The 20,580-nt window shown below is 33.5% G+C and overlaps 2 protein-coding genes across 3 annotated transcripts; both read left to right on the top strand.

Moving 5' to 3' along the window:
* The first annotated feature begins 363 nt into the window (after window positions 1-363).
* LOC108823110 (GDSL esterase/lipase 3-like) lies at window positions 364-2,399 on the top strand. The gene is made up of 5 exons (XM_018596363.2): window positions 364-669; window positions 810-937; window positions 1,396-1,626; window positions 1,695-1,950; window positions 2,047-2,399. The coding sequence occupies exons 1-5, from the start codon at window positions 405-407 to the stop codon at window positions 2,280-2,282; spliced, it is 1,116 nt and encodes a 371-aa protein (XP_018451865.1). The 5' UTR covers window positions 364-404; the 3' UTR covers window positions 2,283-2,399.
* An 821-nt stretch (window positions 2,400-3,220) lies between these two features.
* On the top strand, window positions 3,221-12,481 carry LOC108823109 (GDSL esterase/lipase 3). Of its 2 annotated transcripts, none has more exons than XM_018596362.2 (5): window positions 3,221-3,520; window positions 3,698-3,825; window positions 11,453-11,683; window positions 11,752-12,007; window positions 12,076-12,481. In XM_018596362.2, exons 1-5 carry the CDS (start codon window positions 3,250-3,252, stop codon window positions 12,309-12,311), a joined length of 1,122 nt encoding a protein of 373 aa, XP_018451864.1. In that variant the 5' UTR covers window positions 3,221-3,249; the 3' UTR covers window positions 12,312-12,481. The 2 variants fall into 2 exon arrangements, with proteins under 2 accessions (XP_018451864.1, XP_018451863.1); XM_018596361.2 differs by having other exon boundaries at window positions 12,055-12,481.
* The last annotated feature ends 8,099 nt before the right edge of the window (window positions 12,482-20,580 follow it).

Below are 20,580 nucleotides of genomic sequence, written 5' to 3'. Positions count from 1 at the left end.
ATTTTTACAGCAATTTGGACTGTTCTTTTTTTTTTTTGTTCAAAAGCAATTTGGACTGTTATATAGATTTTTCTGTTTCTTAACTCGTTTCTCTTTCTAGGTTAGATTTTTTTTATGTGCACAAGTTAGATGGAATAGAGAATAAATAGACTAACAATACATAGGCATTTAGAAAGTTATTGAACTTCTCTTGGTCAGCTTCATACTTTTCAAAGTCGTGTATTTGAAAATTACACTTGAAAAAAACAATTTGATCACACTAAAATTTTCGAAAAAAAAATAAATAGGAAAAACTTATACTATATAAAAAGCAACTGTGGAATAAAAACGTTTCGAAAACGTATATAAATATCAAAGCTGTGATCGCATACAGAAAACATATAAACTACTTTTTTATAATAAAAATGGAACGCTCTCGACTATTTCCGACCATCTTGTTCCTCTTCACAATAATCTTATCGATAAACTCAATCAACTGCACAGAGAATGATAATGATCTCGTCACAGACCAAGCTGCCTTGTTCGTGTTCGGAGATTCTCTGTTCGATGCAGGGAACAACAACTACATCAATACTACCACCCGATCCAATTTCTTTCCATATGGTCAAACCTTTTTCAAATTTCCTACCGGAAGAGTCTCTGACGGACGTTTGATTACCGATTTCATCGGTAACAATAAAAAATATATATACATAAATATATTTTTTACTAATATATATATATATATATATATATATATATATATATATATATTATATATATAATTTTACTAGTTTAGTTAACACAATTTTTACACATTTCTTTAACAGCTGAGAAGGCATGGTTACCGTTGATCCCACCAAATCTACAACCAGGCAATAGTAACAGTCAGTTGACCTATGGACTTAATTTTGCTTCTGCTGGTGCTGGAGCGTTGGTGGAAACCTTTCCCGGAACTGTAAATATTATCAATTTTTTTTTTGTTAAAGGGTTTTCATATAAATATTAAATATTATCAATTTTTTACAGATTTTTTACTTTTCTATTTATCTCAAAATATATCGTTTTAGTATTTTGTTCTTTCTTTTAAATTAAGTAAACTGATATATTCTCATTTTTGTCAATTTCGTTTTAATATTTTTCACGTGAATAATAACTAAAAATCAGTCTTTACAAGAAGTTAGTTTTTGATTTCATTTATCTATTTCATAATTTTATATTATCACTAATTAAGAATGTATAAATATATATTTGTGATAAAGAAGTTACATTGAATTTTTTAAAAATATTTATTCTGAAACAAAAGATATTATTAACTTTAAATTGAAATAGAAAGAGTGGTGCATGTACAGATATTATCACATAACCGATGATATACTAGTTTGACTAAGTCTCTTTTTGTATTAAAAATTCTAGGTGATAGATTTGGGAACACAGTTAAATAGCTTCAAGAACGTCGAAAGGAGCTTGAGATCTGCATTAGGAGATGCAGAGGCCAAAAAGATTTTATCAAGAGCTGTTTATATGTTTAGTATCGGAAGCAACGATTTATTTTTTCCCTTGGTGGCAAACTCTTCACTTTTCCAATCCAATACTAAAGAGAGATTCGTTGATTTTGTTATTGGTAACACGACATCTGTGCTCGAGGTAAAAATAAAAACGAAGGTTATTAGCTTTTGGTCTATACAACAAGAAATATATGTTTTGTTTCTCAGGAAGTGTATAAAATGGGAGGAAGGAAGTTTGGATTCTTGAATATGGGAGCATACGAGTGTGCACCACCCTCATTGCTCTTAGACCCAGCAAACATAGGATCTTGTTCCAAACCGGTCGCTGAGCTGATCAATTTGCACAATAAGAGGTTCCCGGATGCTTTAAACCAGCTACAACGTAAACTTTCCGGATTCAGATATGCCCTTCACGACTATCACACTTCTTTGTTGGATAGAATTAACAATCCTTCTAAATATGGTAACTAAAGCTACAGGGTACTTACATTTATGTAAGAGACTGATCTTTAACTAGTGGATTTTTGAAAGCTTTGTGTTTTATTTGTTTGTTTTGAAGGGTTTAAAGTAGGGCAGATGGGATGTTGTGGAAGCGGACCATTTAGAGGAATCAATACTTGTGGAGGCCGAATGGGACAAAGTTACGAATTATGCGAAAATGTTAATGATTATTTGTTTTTCGATTCCTCTCATTTGACAGAGAAGGCTCATCAACAAGTCGCAGAGCTGGTATGGAGTGGACCGCCTAATGTCACTGGACCGTATAATCTCAAAGCTTTATTTGAGCTTAATTAAATTACCGATGTATTTCTATGAAAATAAAAATGAGATTGCTATATACCTCATCTAAACATGTTTATAATACATCTTGTGTTTAATATAATAATAAGAGGGATGAATGATTTGTCATAATATTTCGATAGCAGTAGTCTTTCATCGGTTATCAGCTCAGTTGATAACCTGGAGTTCGACATAACTTTTCAACGAAGCTAAAAGAATTTGAAAAATTAAATAAAAAATTTCACGTTTCAATCTTTGATATGTTTCTCGCCTGGAAAACCAATTGGGTAAGAATCCTAGATTTTCAAATCGTAAATTTTCTTTTATTGCTTCTTTTATTTTGAATTGATTGTCCATCATCATTTCGAATCAAAGTAATAAAATATTTTTTTTGATGTTAAGAAAAAAAAAACTCAGTTAGTTAGAGCACTTGTTTAGCAAGCTGAACATTTTGAGTTAACTCTCAATGAAAGGATATAGTTTAAAAGTTTAATCTTCGCACGAGTGTTAGCAAATCAATATCACTATCGAATTAGCAACCAGCTAAAATCTCTGCAAACATAGTCTGTGGATTCAGAAGAAAAAGATTACACTAGGTGGATGGAAGCATCAAGAATCTCAAGCAATTAGAAAGTTGTTAGTCTTCAAAATCATTTCAATTATGTTCTCCTTTGTAAACAAACTTTTTTTATGATATGCATGTTTTCAATTGTTCAAACAATGCATGGGCATTTAGAAAGTCTGCTGAACTTATCTTGGTCAACTTCATACTTTTCCATCTATAAGACAGCATGTGCATTTCACTAAAAAGTCCTGCATCTGAAAAGTATCTACGCTTGAGAAAAACAACTTGAACACGATAACATTTTCCACAATAACATTTTTCTAAAAAGAAAAAGAATAAAAATGGAATAGGAACGTTTAGAAAACATATATAACTGTCACAATATATATCAAATACATTTTGTATCCCTAATAAATTATGGAAAGCTCTCAACTACTTCTTTTCATCATGTTCCTCTACACAATAGTCTTATCGATAAGGTCTATCAACTGCATAGAGAAGAATAACAACCTCGTCACAAACCAAGCTGCTTTGTTCTTGTTCGGAGATTCTCTGTTCGATGCCGGAAACTACAAATACATCAATAATAATTCAGCTTTTCAATCAAATTTCTTTCCGTACGGTCAAACCACTTTCAAGTTTCCAACCGGAAGAGTCTCTGACGGACGTTTGATTACCGATTTCATAGGTAACAAAACACACATATTTATTTACTCATTTTAATTTCAATAAATTTACAATACTAATGTTCTTAACTGGTCGCTAACGGACAACTGAGAACAAATAAATATTTTTTTTTACAAATCTAAATGTATAAAAAATCTTAACGGTATATGTTTTTGAACTGATCGCTATAATATGACAGCTGAGAAGGCATGGTTACCATTGATCCCACCAAATCTACAACCAAGCAACACTAACAGTCAATTTTCCTATGGAGCTAATTTTGCTTTTGGCGGTGCTGGAGCTTTGGTGGAAACCTTTCCCGGGATGGTAAATATCATCAACTTTGTTTACTATTCATCTATTTTATTATATCCTACTTAAATATTTTGTTGGGAAAATCTCTAAAGCAGTATTTTTTAAGTTTATCATAAATATAGTATACAATAAGAATTTTTTTAAAATAAGTTTCATTACAAGAACAAATAAATAAATTATTCTACCTCTTAAACTCAAATACCACTTACCTCTAAAATACTAAATCTTATTTTTTCTCAACGAACGCTATTATATTACTCAAATTTGAGGTGACATAGATAACCAAACCGAAATAGAATAACCAACAAAAAAATTTTCTATGGAAAAATCTTGCCGTCGTAGCTAAAGAATATGAAATCCAATTATGAGCTCGTGGTATGTAGGAGATCTTGAAATCTGGGAAGTAGATCTGCAAAGTCTCAATTCTCTCCAGTTCCGTAGCAAAGTTTGGCCAAGCATGAGGATTCTTAATCACGGCAATCAAATTCTTACAATCCGTTCCAAAGCTTTGACATGTTGAGTATTGTAGCATGCTCTCCATCGTCCATATCAGTGCTTCTACCTCTTAATGTAGAGCAGACTCTCGGCTAATAAAATTCCGTATCCCCATAAGTTGAGATTTTCCAAAGCTGTCCATCCTTGCCCATCCACATCCGCTGAACTGTGATGTATCTGTCTAAGACCCATCAATCATGCAAATATTACTCAAGCTTAAGGCTTGAGGCTCTTCCCTCCTTTCCTCCTGTGAAGTTAATGGCACCAATTCATTTGCGTTAAACCAAGCTTGGCATTCACTCTCTGCATAACGAACGAGCTCCAAAGGATCTCGATATATCCCCCTAAAGAGCTTGTCATTTCTTTCTTTTCAGATGTACCAGATTATCAAGGGATAAAGATCTCTGTCTACATATGTTCCATCAATATCGTTATTCCTCCAGAAGAGATAATCCATATTAGCATATATGCTTGATACATGGAATATATCTGGACTCGATGACGTCGATGATAAAGCCCAAACTTATAAAGCTGGTGGACATTCAAAAATCGCATGAGTAACAAATTCCTCTAGTTCCCCACATCATAGGCAATAATTATTGCATCTCATGTTCTGATTTATCAGGTTTCTCGTTACTGCCACATGACCTGAGATCAATTGCCATATAAGATGATATATCTTATGTGGGGCTTTAATCTTCCAAGCAAAGGCCTGGAGTTTTGTAGTACTAAGCTCTAATGTCATCACTTCTTCCGCAGGCTTCATTAAGTTACTGGCCACCCAATAACTTGATTTGACCATATACTGACCAGTCTTTGTGTAATTCCAGTAGAATGTGTTACGGCGATGAGCTAAACTAATGACCATACTCCTTATGAGAGCTATATCCTCAGGATCTACATAGTTCCGTAGTAGTTCAACATTCCATTCCTTTGTCACTTGTGTGATAAGATCATTGACTCGTAGGTTTAGGTGTAACACTGGGGCTAATGCTCGAGCTGGTCTGGCTGGCATAGTGGGGATCCAAGGATCCTCCCATACCTTAACCTCATCTCCAGAGTGTATCTTCTGTCTAATCCCCATTAGCAGTAGCTTTCTCGCGGCCGAGATACTGGTCCACACATATGAAGGACTACTTACAGAGTTTATTCGTAAAGTAGAACTTAGTCTATAATATCATCCCCTTAATACTCTTGTCACCAACGAATCAGGGTATTGAACTAACCTCCATAGTTGTTTTGAAAGTAAAACCAGATTAAGTTCATGGATCAAACGGAATCAAATCCCACCTTCTTCACGTGGCACACAAATCTTCTCCCATTTTTTCCAATGAATTCTTCTTTTCGGAGGGTTTGAACTCCACCAAAATTGTGCAATGGCACTAGTTAAATTTTCACAAATCTCCAATGGAAGCAGAAAAATAGACATAACATGTGTGGGAAGCGCCAAAAAAATAGATTTGATCAATACTTCATTTCCTCCTTTTGATAGCCATCTGCATGTCCAACCATTAACTATGTGCATTAGCTTTTCTCTCAGAAATGCAAACAGCTTGCATTTGGAGCCACTGATGTCTTCTGGGATTCCCACGTAATTTCCCATACCACTTTCATTTTGGATTTCCAACGTATCTTTTATCTGCTGTCTAACATTTTGATTAATTTTCTTACCAAAGAGTAGAGAAGATTTTTCAAAATTAATACATTGTCCAGATGCTTATCCATGAATCCTGACCACTTTCATCACTTCTTCACACTCACGGGACTTTGCCTTACAAAAGAAAAGGTTATCATCAGCAAAGAGAAGGTGAGAAACTGATGGACACACTCGTGCAATGCGCATCTCCGTAATCTTCCTTGGTTCTCTGCATGATTAAGAAGGCTAACGAGTGCTTCCGTGCATAGAATAAAGATGAAAGGAAACAAATGATCTCTTTGACGTAGACCTCTCTCTGGAATAATATTCCCCATGGGTTGATCATTCATGAGCACCTTATATTTGACCAAAGTAATACACCGCATAATCCAGGTTATCCAGATTTCTGAGAATCCAATTTTCCGCATAACTGCTTCAATGAATGACCATTCATTCTGTCATATGTTTTGCTCATGTCCGTTTTGATGGCCATTCTTTTGTTTCATCCGCTTGTCTTAGTTCTTAAAGCGTGGAACATCTCTTGTACGATCATAACATTGTCAGAAATTTGTCTCCCAACCACAAAGGTAGACTGAGTTTCAGAAATTCTATTAAGAAGAACTTTCTTTAGTGTCTGGCACAAAACCTTAGAGATTATCTTGTAACTCACGTTACACAAATTAATGGGACGAAAATGTGACATCTGATTGGGCGTAGTCGTCTTTGGGATTAAACATATGTTCGTGTCATTCAGCCCATTCGCCATCTCCCCAACCAAATCTTAATCACTAATCATTATTTTGTTATATATATTGCTGTGTGCCTCGTTTTAATATTGCAAATAATTAATTTAGCTGGACAAAATTCCCGGATTAAAAAAATTGAATCAAATTCGATCCAAAAATAATACCAAATTCAAATCAAAACTGGTAATATTTGAAAAAGTCTAAAATATAGGAATCTGAGGCCAAGTATATTAAAAATATATACTCAAGTAATTATTTTTAGATTTAATATTAAAATACAAAATAGCGAAAAGTAAATATCTAATAATATCCAAAATATTTAAAACACCAGAAATATCTTTTGCCATTCAATATCCAGACCAAATCAATTTTTATGTTAACTACAGACAATAAGTTATATATATAATATATATATATATTTTTTTTACTTTTGGATTTTATTGATTTAATTTATATTAGAATTTTGATTTTGTTTTTAAATGGGTATCCAAACTAAAACCGAACCTACAAAAATTTGAACCAAATTCTAATCGTAATTTATAGATACATGAATGAAACTTAAGCTTTAGTTCCAAAAACCCGAAATCCAAAAAAAAACTTATATATACTATTATTTGCGAAGTGATTTTCGCAACAGAGCGCTCACATTAAAAGTTAGACTGACTAATATTGATACTACCCTTAATGAATTTGTATATATAATTAAAAAAGAATTTATATTAATCATATTATTATAAAGAAGATAATTCTTATATATTTTGTTGTTATCTTAAAATAATTATTTCTCTTATAAAATTTTTAAAATAAGATATATAATAATTTATCAATATTATCCTTAATGAATATTCATATATAGTTTAAAGAGAAATTGTCAAAAATACCACTTTCATGATACCACTTTTCAATTATACACTAACCAACTATACCACCAGATTTTTAATGATCAAAATACCTTTATACCCTTAAATAATTAAATCTAACAAAATTTGACGAAGACTACGACTTCATCTTCTTCCTTGCAAACTCCTCCATTGATGCAATCACCGAGCTTCATCTGCGACCATGGCCGTTATACATATCTGAGCTCGGGTCGTGTCCTCCGTTTATCCGCCGTAACCACCGCGCCATCTCCTCAGTCCAAGCCGCGTCGTCGTTCCGAGAGATCACATCGAGCAGTACAGATTCGTCAAGTAAACGGTTCAGAAGGCTCGGGTTGAAAGGTTGATGATTGGTGGCCGAGAGCATCAGATTGAGAGGCTCAGGCTTTGTTTCTCGATCGATCTGAGCTCGTCGGGTCGTGAACTGGAGGGCCGGTGTCGTGGGCAACGGATCGAGCAGTCTTGATTCTCCAAGTGGTCACTTTGCTCAGTTCAGTCTAGAACAGAAGGCTATGACGTCGAGGTGAATGGATCGAGAAGTCTTTAATTTTAACTTGATTTTTCATAATCAATTTGATTCTGGAAAGGGAGATGAAGTTTTTTGATAAAATTTTGCATTCTCAAATTTATAAGATCTTATAAATATTTATCCATGAAGAATGTTGTGTTTATGCTTGACGTTTTAATATTTGTTTACCCAACATGTGTGATTGTTTTGGTCTTATTGGAATGTTCAAAGAGGGTCTAAGAGTTTCTGACTAAGCAGTGAGGAATGGATTGAATATCAAAGAGAGCTCATACATTGTGTTTCTGGTGGTGACAAAGAAACACCATATATTCTTATAAATGATTTATAGACCATTATAAAAAGTTTCTATATATTCATAAACACCAACATTTTGATACACAATATTGAAATCATAAAACTAAAGAACACGTACATGCTTTGTAAAGATGATGATACGTGGCAGATTCTGAAGCACATGCAGACAGCAAGCAAGGCTCCACCGCTTAAGAAATTTTATATACCCTTTTAAATTATTTTATAATCCTTTATAGTTATGTATAAACTTTATAAATTATTTTTATAAAACCTTATAAATTATTTACATACCTTAAAAACCCTTATAAATTATTATACAAACCATTATAAATTGTTTTATAAGACTTTCTAAATGGTTATAGACTTTTTTAGTTGATTTAAAAACCTATACAAATCTTAAAATATTCCTTATAAATTGAATTTAAGCTTTCATAAATTAAAATACTCCTTATAAACCCTTATTAATAGTATTCATACCCCTTATAAATTAGTTATAAACTTTCATAACTTTTTATAAACATTTATAAATGGTTTATGGATTTTATAACTTGTTTTATATGCCTTTATTAATGATTTATATACTTTTACAAATAATTTTACAAACCTTTATAAGTTTTTGTAAAGAGATAATGATACATGGCAGATTTTGAGGCACATGTGGATAGCAAGCAAAGTTCCACCGCTTCAGATATTTTACATACCCTTATAAAATTTATAAATGGTTTTATAAGCCTTTACAAAAAGTTATATAAATATTTATATATATATATATATAAACTATTGATAAAGGTTTATAAATGATTCTAAATCTTCATAAATGGTTTATAAACATTTATAAATTATTTATAATCCTTATAAAGCCTTATAGGCTGATTTTATAAACTCTTATAAATGAACTATACTTTAATAATATATTTAGAAAGCCTTGTACACTTATTTTATAAACTCTTATAAAGTCTTATTAATTCTTTTCTAAACTTTATAAATGATTTATAAATTCTTAGACTGCAAAGAGGAAGCATATATTCTATATAATCGGATGTATGTGATTTTGAAGTCTAACACAAGAGGTCAAATATGAGACAACTCAAAAGCTTTTGCACGCTCAAGTAAACATGGCAGATCCACCTGGTCAATACACACAAGAAAAGAAGAACAAGGATGAAAATATACAGGAAAACTCTATCTTGGATAGGCTTAAAGAACTATTCACTGTTGTCTACTTATAGAAGATCAAACAAATGGGCAGTAGATAGATGTAACCTGCACAAGTCATAACAACTTTGTGACCCTTTCAAGTGGAAAAAAGTGAGATGTTTAACAAACTAAACTGCAGTCAACTCCATAGACACAAAATCTGAAATGCAAATGAGGATGACTTTCTACAGTGTCTGAAATAATTAATATGCATCTTCCAGGGTTTTACATTTCCTGCTCCCTACATACACTTAATTTGTTTTTAGAAAAACACTTGAAACTCTCGTTTAGGCTTATACAATCCATGCTCTCTATGATACATCGTTACTAAAAACACAGAGCACAAGAAAACATTATATACTTCATTTTGCTAACCAAGGTTGGTAATTTGAGACACGAGCCTCTGCTGCCTAATATCAAGCGAACTCAATATCCCCACGGACCTCTGCTGCCTCATCTCGCTGCTCTCCACCACATGAGGAGGAATCGATGATCTCTTCCTCCAAACCGGGATTCCGCACTCCGTCGACTCTTCGATAGCGTGAATCGCGGATTCCACCGTCTCTGTCCCCATCCCGTAGAACTCGACCATCTCTGGCTTCCCCACCATCAGATCTCCCACCACGTGATACAGGAACACCGACGTCATTTCAAGATGAGAGTTGTGAAGATCCGTTCGCTTTTGAAATTATAAGAGGGAGTGAAGAAAGTCGAGGAGGATGTGAAGATCACTGGTCTAGATGAAAATGACGATGAAACTATGAAATCTCGACGGCAAAAGCTCAACGGAGACATTAGGTTGAAGATGAGTTAAGGTTAATTTAGTCTTTTTCACATTAATGAAAAGTGTATTTGTAAAAATGTCCCTTTATTGGTGGTATTGTTGAATTGTGGTACTACACAAAGTGTAATTATGAAATTTCCCCTTATATTACTAATATTATATTTATCTGTTATATTAGATTATTATAATTTAGTATAATAAATTGTCAAAATATAGTTTTAAAAGTAAGATAATTCTTAGATATACTGTGTTATTATCTGAAAAATATTTTTTTTTATTATAAAATCTCACGTTAAAAGTTAGAGTGATTAATATCAATATTATCCTACGAATTTTTATATTTAATGTATTATATCATTATAAAATAATTTTATATTACTAATATTAGATTTATCTGTTATATTAAATAATTAATTATTATTTAATTTAATAAATTGTTAAAAAAGTTAAAGTAAGATTATTCTCAGAATATTATGTTATTATCTGAAAATAATATTTTCGAATATAAAGTTTAAATAATTAAGATATAATACATTTTATAGTGAAACAATAATCAAACAAAAACATTTGTATAAAGATATTTTCTAAAATATGTTTAATATGTAAGTGTTTTTTTAAATTTGAACACAATAATAAGCATATATATATATATATATATATTGATGTTTAATTTAATTATTTTTAAAGACATAAATAATATTATCATGCTGATTTTTTTATTAATAAGATATAAACTAATTAGTATTCATAGAAAGATTACCCCCGTATGTGCGGAAAAACCACCTAATTTCATATCGGAATAGTCTTTTGATTTAAAGTTACGGTATAACTTTACGAAAAGCTGACTTTAGAACTCCTTTTATAATTTATATCAGCTAGTTATTATGAAATAAAGTAAATTTATGTGATAAAAAGTTACAAGGAGATTTTAAAACAATAATTATCCTAAAACAGGAAAAATATATTTTTAGAAACTTTAACGAGAACACACAATATATATGTACAAATATTATTACATAGCCAGCAATGATATAGTTATTTGACTAGTTAACTCTCTCTTTGTTTCTTAAATGGTTCAAGGTGATAGATTTGGGAACACAATTAAATAGCTTCAAGAACGTTGTAAGGAGCTTAAAATCTGGATTAGGAGATGCAGAGGCGAAGAAGTTTCTCTCGAGAGCTGTTTATCTGTTTAGTATCGGAGGAAACGACTTAGTTTATCCCTTAGTTGCAAACTCTTCACTTTTCAAATCCAATACCAAAGAAAAATTCGTTGATTTTGTTATTGGTAACACGACATCCATGGTCAAGGTAAAAAGAAAAACTGAAAACTGATCTCAAGTTTATTAAGAAAATAATGTATATGTTTTGTTTCTCAGGAAGTGTATAAAATGGGAGGAAGGAAGTTTGGATTCTTGAATATGGGAGCGTACGAGTGTGCACCAGGCATATCGATCTTAGATCCAACAAACATAGGATCTTGTTCCAAACCAGTCGCTGAGCTGATATATTTGTACAACATTAAGTTTCCAGATGCTTTAAGGCGGCTACAACGTGAAATATCTGGCTTCAGATATGCCCTTCACGACTTTCACACTTCTTTGTTGGAAAGAATCCACAATCCTTCTAAATACGGTAACTACATATATGTAATAGATTGGTCTTTATTAGCTTTTTGAAAGTTTTGTTTGTTTGTTTTGAAGGTTTTAAGGAAGGAAAGATGGGATGTTGTGGAAGTGGACCATTGAGAGGAATCAATACTTGTGGAAACCAAATGGGACATAGTTTTGAATTATGCGAAAACGTTACCGATTACTTGTTTTTCGATGCCTCTCATTTGACAGAGAAGGCCCATCGACAACTCGCAGAGCTGATATGGAGCGGACCGCCTAATGTCACTGGACCTTATAATCTTCAAGCTTTATTTGAACTTAGTTGAAATTGCCACTGTATAATTGTATATGAAAATAAAGATGAGACTTCTATATATCTTGTCGTTTTGTTGTGAACAAGTTTTGTTTGAACTTAATTGCTATATATATCTTGTCTAAGCTAAAAATATACTTTTATGTTTAAAAAAAATTAAGATTGATGACTGCTTTGTGATAATATCTCTAAAAGGTTTCATAGCTTAGTTAGTTTAGTAAGCGGAAGGTCTCAAATTTAACTTCCCAGTGAAAGCATATATAGTTTACAGAAAATTCGATTCAGTATCAAATTAGGTAGCAACAAGCTAAAATCTATACAAGGGATAGTCCTTCCACTACAAGAAAACAGATGTTTAACGAGGACCATTTTCCTCGTTAATTCCTCGTAAAAGAAAGTTTACGAGAAATTAACGAGGAAAAGGGTTTCGTCGTTTATCGTCCGTCGTAACAGACATTCCGTCGCCATTTCTTCGTAAGGTAGCGAGCCTTTTATTTCCTCGTAAAGACGAAGTAAAGATTTCGTCGTAAGTTCCTCGCCGCTTTTCCTCGTAAGTTACTCGTGGGCTTTCCTCGTAAAAACCACGCGAAGCATGCGTCGTTACTTACACGTAAGATCCTTGAAAACAGATCCTCGTAAATTTCATATAATATCCTTGAAAACCTTTCCTCGTAAAATCCATGTAGCTTCCTTGAAAACCTTTCCTCGAAAAACCTCGTAAAAATTTCCTCGTAAATTCCACGAAAAACTTTCGACGTAAATAACTCGTATAATGCCAATTTTCGAATTAATATATTTTATTTGATAAATTTAATAATTATAAAATTAATGAAATAAAAGTATTTAAATATTTAAATTTGAAATAAAATTCAAATGCAACAAAATATTTTATATATAATTAAGTTTTGGATTTTATAATACATAAACCGAAAAAAAACTAAGGCCCGTTCATCGCCTCGTAGAATTCTTCGCTCTTCCTCGTAACATCCTCTTCGTTATGTGTGCCCGATGACTCGCCTGGAACGGGATTTTGTTGTTTCATGTTCTTCAACAAAGTTTCCCATTCCGGATTTGTGGATGCTATAACGTCGATGAAGACCTCGAGTCCACTCACACGGCTTTTGGTCGCGCCCAGCTCGGAACGCAACTCAGTCACTTCTTTGGTCCGTCTCTGAGCATAAGACGATGTCGCTCTCGGGACATCATTGACGGAACCGGTCCCCAACGTACGTCCCTTTTTCTTAGGGACAACCTTAAAAACAAAAAAAATTATATTTGTTAGTTAAATTTAAAAGTTAAATTTAATGAATTAATAATTAAAAAAATATAATATTAAAAAATTTACCTCCTCGTAAATCTTATCCACTTCAGTTGTGGATAAGGTAACGGGTAATCCATCGGCGGACTGCTGGGTCAGCTGAGTCTGGCGCTCCTCAACCCGAGCAACTACGTCGTTGTAGATTTGCTCGGACTTGCCATCGAAAAACTGGCCCGCCTTGTTCTTGTGGGTCCGCTCGTAAAGTTCCGGAAGAGTCGGGAGACGTCCTAACTCTTTGGCCTAAAAACATTTAAGAAAATTGTTAGAAATATTTATTACATTAAAAATAATAATTAAAAAATTATTATTTAATTACGTACCATTGCCAAACGGACACCGGCATGGGGTTTTTGGCCCGTAGAGTGTTGCATCGGGCCGTTACCGTGCTCGTCTACCGTGTTACGGGCGGAAACACAAATATTTGCGATCCTAATGGAGTTGGGATCCTTCCAGTAACGGATGAGGCCATCCTAAACATCCGTGGTAAACTCAGCGGGTTTGCCACGGGTGTACCCCTTGACGATCCAGTCACCCTTCTAGTTGCATACCGTGTCCGACAAGCGAACTTGCGCCTTCGCGTAAAACGCCTTCCTCACTCTCTCACTGACCCCGATAAACCAATGATACTTTTGCTGCAAAAAAAAAAATTAATAATCTGTTATTTTGAAAAAAAAAAAAATTAATTAATAGAATTACTTACAGCGTAAATCTTGAACCACGTCTTTCTGATGTAGATCGGCGTCAATTTCCAGTTTGGATGCGCCATGGAGAAGTAACCTTTAATTGTCTCGGTTACATCTGTCGCAAGGCAATTGTCAACTCCAAACCTGGAAAAAAATGAAAATTTAAAATATTTAATGAAGTTATAAATTAAAATAATTATTTAAAAAATGCACATACCACATAGTCCCGTCGGATCTGTCGGGGTCTATGATTGGTAAACCAGCTCTGCCTGGCAGTGTACTGCGAGAAGGGAACAGTAGGTGGCACCATGAGATCGGAATGAACAGTGGCGGGGATCTCAGGAGGAGCCATCGGAGGAGCCACCGGAGGAGCCATCGGAGGAGCCATCAGAGGAGGCATCGGAGGAGGCATCAGATGGAAGAAATGCTGAGTCTCGGGAACAGACTCCTGATCCGAAGAACCGGAATCGCCGGCACCTGAAGAAGAACCTGGCGGGTCTAACTGACTACCAGGCTCACCGAACATCTCTCTGTAGTGAGCAGTAAGCATGTTCTTGCGAACCTGCAAAAATATATTTTTTTGAGTTTATGATCATCAATAATTAAAAATCTATCAACAATAATTAAAAAATCTATCTAACGAACATAAAATCCGTAAACCTATCTAAATTCCCTAAACTAACCACCTAATATACTAAACTAATTATGGGGGCGAGGAAATTACAATTTTCGAAGGAGAGAGGAATGGGAGAGGAGTTGGAGACGAAATGGGGAGGAAATGGGGAGGAAGTTGGGACGAATGGAGAGTGTGGTTTGTGTGGTTGTATATATAACTTACGTCGGCCTCGCAATTTCCTCGTAGACTTACGAGGAATTAAAGAGGCCCGTCTTTTTGTTCCTCGTAAAAACCACGTAACTTTACGAGGAAATTGCGAGGCCCGTCCCAAACCAAACGACGAAATAGCGAGGCCCGTCTTTCTGTTCCTCGTAAAAGCCTCGTAAATTACGAGTTTTTAACGAGGAAAATTTCTAAACCTCTAAAATCAGAAACCCCAAACCCTAAACCCCATCTTTCTTATATTCTACTTCATATATTCAAAACATATCTTCCTTTTAACCTCAATATCTTCTTAACATTTCAAACCTCAAAATTTAAAACCACAATTCTTTAACTTCTAAGATCAATGTCTTCTTTCTAATATAAACTTATACAAAATCAAATTATTTATTTAAATTTTTTATCTTGCAACAAAAATATAATCTTTTGAAAATTATAATCTTTTGAAGATTTGAAAATATAATCTTTTGAAGATTTGAAAATATAATCTTTTGAAAATTATAAAATTATTAATGGGGTTTGGAGTTTGGGATTTAGACGAAATAGATAAGAAAGATGGGGTTTGGGGTTTAGGGTTTAGGGTTTAGAGGTTTAGACAACATATTTCGTTAAAACCTCGTGAACCCACGAGGAATAACGAGGAATAAAAAAAATTAAAAGCCTCGGTAATTCCATGTAAGCTTACGAGGTCTTTACGACGATTTTGTCTTACGTGGAATTAACGAGGCCCGCGTTTTTCTTTTTTTTTCTATTTTCCTCGTTATTTCGTCGTAAACTACGAGGAATTAACGAGGTTTGCTTTCTAAACACCTAAAATCAAAAACCCCAAACCACAAACACCATCTTTCCTATATTCTACTCTTCATATTCTTCCAATCCCCAAACCTCAATCTTTTAACTTTCATTCAAAACCTCAAACCTCAATTTTTGTTTTTTCTTTATAAACATTCCCAAATTCTTATAATCTCAATACATTAAATAGTTTTTCATGATTAAAATAATCGAATCACATGCGCTAAGTCTGAAAATCAATCACATTAAAACACAAATACATCAATCGGATACATTTTCGTCATCACTAGAAACATCATCATTTTCATTAAACTCGTCTTCAACAGCTTCGTCTGTGCCATCGTCGGTAAGATCTTCGTACTCATGATTATGCGGATCAATGAGAAGAATGTCATAAATTTGTTGTTCAGGTTCCTCGACTTCATTTATCTGTTCTTCTTGCAATCGTGGTTCTTCTCCACTAATGATTCGTCCTCGAGGTGTAACTTTGATCACGGATAACCAATTTATTCCCGATTCTCTCATCCGAGGGCATGGAAGGTAGCTAACTTGATCTGCTTGTGAAGGTAAGATGAAAGGCTCGAATTTGTTGTACCTGAAAAAATAAAGAAAACATAGAAGTAAGCTTATTCTGCTCATGTATGCCAAATAAAGAATTTGTTGTACCTTCGTCCACCATTGACATCAACTACACCGAATTTGTTAAACCGAACACCTCTGTTGACGACGGGGTCGAACCACTCACATTTGAAGAGGACGCATTTCAGCTTCAATAACCCTGGAAATTCCACTTCAATAATCTCTGTCAAGATACCGTAGAAATCGGTTTCCCCTTTCACACATATTCCATAGTTACTGGTCGCCCGCTGTCTACCATACTCATATGTGTGAAAAGTATAGCCTCGTGTGAAATACATCTGTGAGGTGGTGACCTTTACATGTGGAGATTGAATTACTTCGTGTAACCACTTAGGATAATCTGCATCGTCGTCACAATCAACCTGCAAAAACAAAGTGAACGTTAAAATACAGATCATTTATGAATAAGGAGTTTGAGTTAATACCTGATTCTTCAACCACTTTATAAAGTGTTGATCTTTCCTTTTGTCTACGTCAGTTGTGGATATACCTGAGAATGTTTTTTCGACTTGTGAAACAAATAGGCTGTAAAATCACATTTTATATTAATTAATATTTGGCAATTATATATATGTGTTAATTTATATGTGTCCATTTATGTTACTTTTCAAAATAACGAATCAATGGATCCTCATGAGTAGAATATATGTGTGTGCACTATGAGCGTCTTCTTCACTCGACCACCAAACCTCTTTTGATTTCCCACCCAGTCGCCCAATCTGGCTAAAGATGTCTGGAACACCAGCAACTGCGTATGTTGGCGCGACACCACCATCATCATATCTCCTTGGAGCTCTTTTCCGGGTACGTACTTTTGACGCAAAGTAGTACGATGTGAAGTGAGAAGTTTCTTCCGTCAAACTTCCAGCAATTATAGAACCTTTAACCTTTGCAAGGTTCTTTTCTTTTCCCTTCAAATATTTCATGGCTCGCTCATACTGATACATCCATCCGTAATGTACAGGTCCACGAAACAATGCCTCATATGGGAGGTGGACAGCTAGATGCTCCATGGCGTCAAAAAACCCAGGAGGAAATATCTTCTCCAAGTTGCACAATAAGATGGGAATGTTCTCTTGAAGCTGTTCCATGACTTCTATTTTAAGAGTGCGGGTGCTCAGATCCCTGAAAAATGCTCAAATGCCTTGTATATTCCAAAAACAATTATACACATTATTAGTCATATATATTTTAAACTAAATCATTATATATAAAATAACTGCAATATATAATATAGTACCTGCAAGTGCTTCATGTATTATAGGAAGTAGCTCCGCAAAAGCAAAGGAAAGTAGTCGTTGCATAAAGACATGACAGTCATGATTCTTCATCCCGGAGAACTTTTGACCATTTTCAATGCATCTAGACAGATTTGAAACATACCCAAGAAAAGTAACATTTTTTCCAAAAAAGAAGATTACATTGAATAGATTTCTATATACATAAACAATGCATTGACCAAGAAAAGTTCAATAGACTTTTTAACATATCAACTTCACACAGTAACATTTTTTTCAAAATAGAAAATAAAAAATATTACATTGAATATATTTCTTTATACATAAACAATGCATTGACAGTTAGAAAGTCTATTGAATTTTTCTTGGTCAACTTCACACAGTAATATTTTTTTCCAAAAAGAAAAAAAGAAAAATGATTACATTGAATAGATATCTATATGCATAAACAATGCATTGACCTAGAAAAGTTCAATAAACTTTCTAACTAGTCAACTTCACACAGTAACATTTTTTCCAAAAAGAAAAAAAAATTACATTGAATAGATTTCTATATACATAAATAATGCATTGATAGTTAGAAAATCTATTGAAATTTTCTTGATCAACTTCACACAATAACATTTTTTTCAAAAAGGAAAAAGAAAAATGATTACATTAAATAGATTTCTACATACATAAACAATGCATTGACTCAGAAAAGTTCAGTAGACTTTCTAACTAGTCAACTTCATACAGTAACATTTTTTCCAAAAAGAAAAAAAAAATAAAAAATTACATTGAATAGATTTCTATATACATAAACAAAGCATTCACAGTTAAAAAGTCTATTAAACTTTTCTTGGTCAAACATTTTTTCCAAAAATAAAAAAAAATTATACAAAAAATAATGGATTGAAGTCTTTGGAAAACATATATAAATAAAAGTTAACACATACATAAAAGAGATCAACTAGAGTTTGGTATAATAAAATATGGAAAACTCTCGAGTAGTCTTGTTACTCTACACAATAATCTTTTCGATAAGCTCAATCAACAGCACAGAGAATAATAATAATCTCGTCACAAACCAAACTGCTTTGTTCGTGTTTGGTGATTCTATGTTCGATGTCGGAAACAACAACTACGTTAGTGCTACTTCAACTTTCCAAGCAAATTTCTCTCCGTACGGTCAAACCACTTTCAAATTTCCGAGAGGAAGATTCTCTGACGGCCGTTTGATTACCGATTTCATCGGTAGCAACAAAAATATATATTTTTACACCTCTTAATTTATAGAAAATCTTAACAGTATGTTGTTTTAACTGATCGCCATAACGTGATAGCTGAGAAGGCATAAGTAGTAAAGAACTAACCTTTGAACAGATCTTTCTCATGCTTGTTGGGTTTTTGTGATTATAGTTTTGGATCGTGTCCGGCTTCATGAAAGGAATTTTCTGCATTTCTTAAACTAATTCTACTGGATTTTGAGTATCACACATACCGGACATTTGCTGATATGTTCATATATCGTTTTAATATCTGCCATTATTTGATTGATCAAATATACTAAGCTTTTTTTTCTCTTGAACAGGAATGGCAAGGTGCAAGAAAGTATAAGATCAAAGTGCCTCCAAACATGGATTTATTTGAAGCAGAGTTTGGTGCTGTTACTGTTACTGTTATTTGAAGCTAGTAACAGCAACAATGGCTCTACAAAACTTCATACGTGATTCACATCGAGAAGATAATGATTTTGTGCATTGGCAGACAAGAGAAGAATATCATACTCATGGTGATAATGAAATGGAAGATGAAGAAGAAGAAGAAGATGGTGATGGTTATGATGGACATATTCCATATAATCCGACTGGTGACAGAGCCATGGAAGATTTACGTGATCATATTACTAGTGAGTTGAGTAGAGGATATCGATTACCTTATTAGTTTATTTGATTTGAGTTTGTACTGATGTTTATTATTGATCTTAAAACATTTGACTTTTGTTTTTAAACATTTATTTATGTTTAGTTTGTTGATATAGTTTTTTACAAGATATGAATAAGTAAATAAAAATCTTAAAATTATATTTTTGTAAAAACAATCGCATTTAATAAGTTAAATGTAAATATGTGGTCGCTAGCGATGTCAAAACGAACAATGCAGCGACAACCGCTGCGATCAACCTCGCGACTTACAAACGAATAACTGAGCGACAACCGCTGCGATCAGTCGTGCGACCTGCAAACGAACAACATACAGCGACTCAAGTCGCTGACGCTGGTCGCTGACTCTGGTCGCTGACGCTAGCGACCTCGAAACGAACAGGGCCCAAATCTACAACCAGGAACCAGTAACAGTCGGTTTACCTACGGTGTTAATTTTGCTTCTGCTGGTGCCGGAGCTTTGGTGGGAACCTTTCCGGGCCAGGTACATATCATCAGTTTTTCTATTCCGTTTATTTCAAAATATACAGTTGTTTACTTTCTTCCTTTTCTAGACCTACTCCGTTTTTTTATGATCAACTACTCCGTTTTTAATACTATCTTTATACTCACTCAGTTTCTAATACTAGACAGTTTAGAAAAAAAATTATTCCGAATTAAATGACATTTTTAAAAATTCTATGTAAAATTTATCAACAACTAATGTTATATGATCAATTATATAATAGCTTCTATTTTATTATTGATTGAATCGTGGTTTGATAAATAATCAATGTTTCTGTTAAGAAAATATAAAAATTTAAATATTTTTAGTCTATGTATATAATTCTAGAATGGCATTTATTAAAA

The sequence above is a fragment of the Raphanus sativus genome, chromosome 8, assembly GCF_000801105.2.
Source record: "Raphanus sativus cultivar WK10039 chromosome 8, ASM80110v3, whole genome shotgun sequence".
Taxonomy (NCBI): domain Eukaryota; kingdom Viridiplantae; phylum Streptophyta; class Magnoliopsida; order Brassicales; family Brassicaceae; genus Raphanus; species Raphanus sativus.
This window is presented reverse-complemented; position numbering and strand designations above follow the sequence as displayed.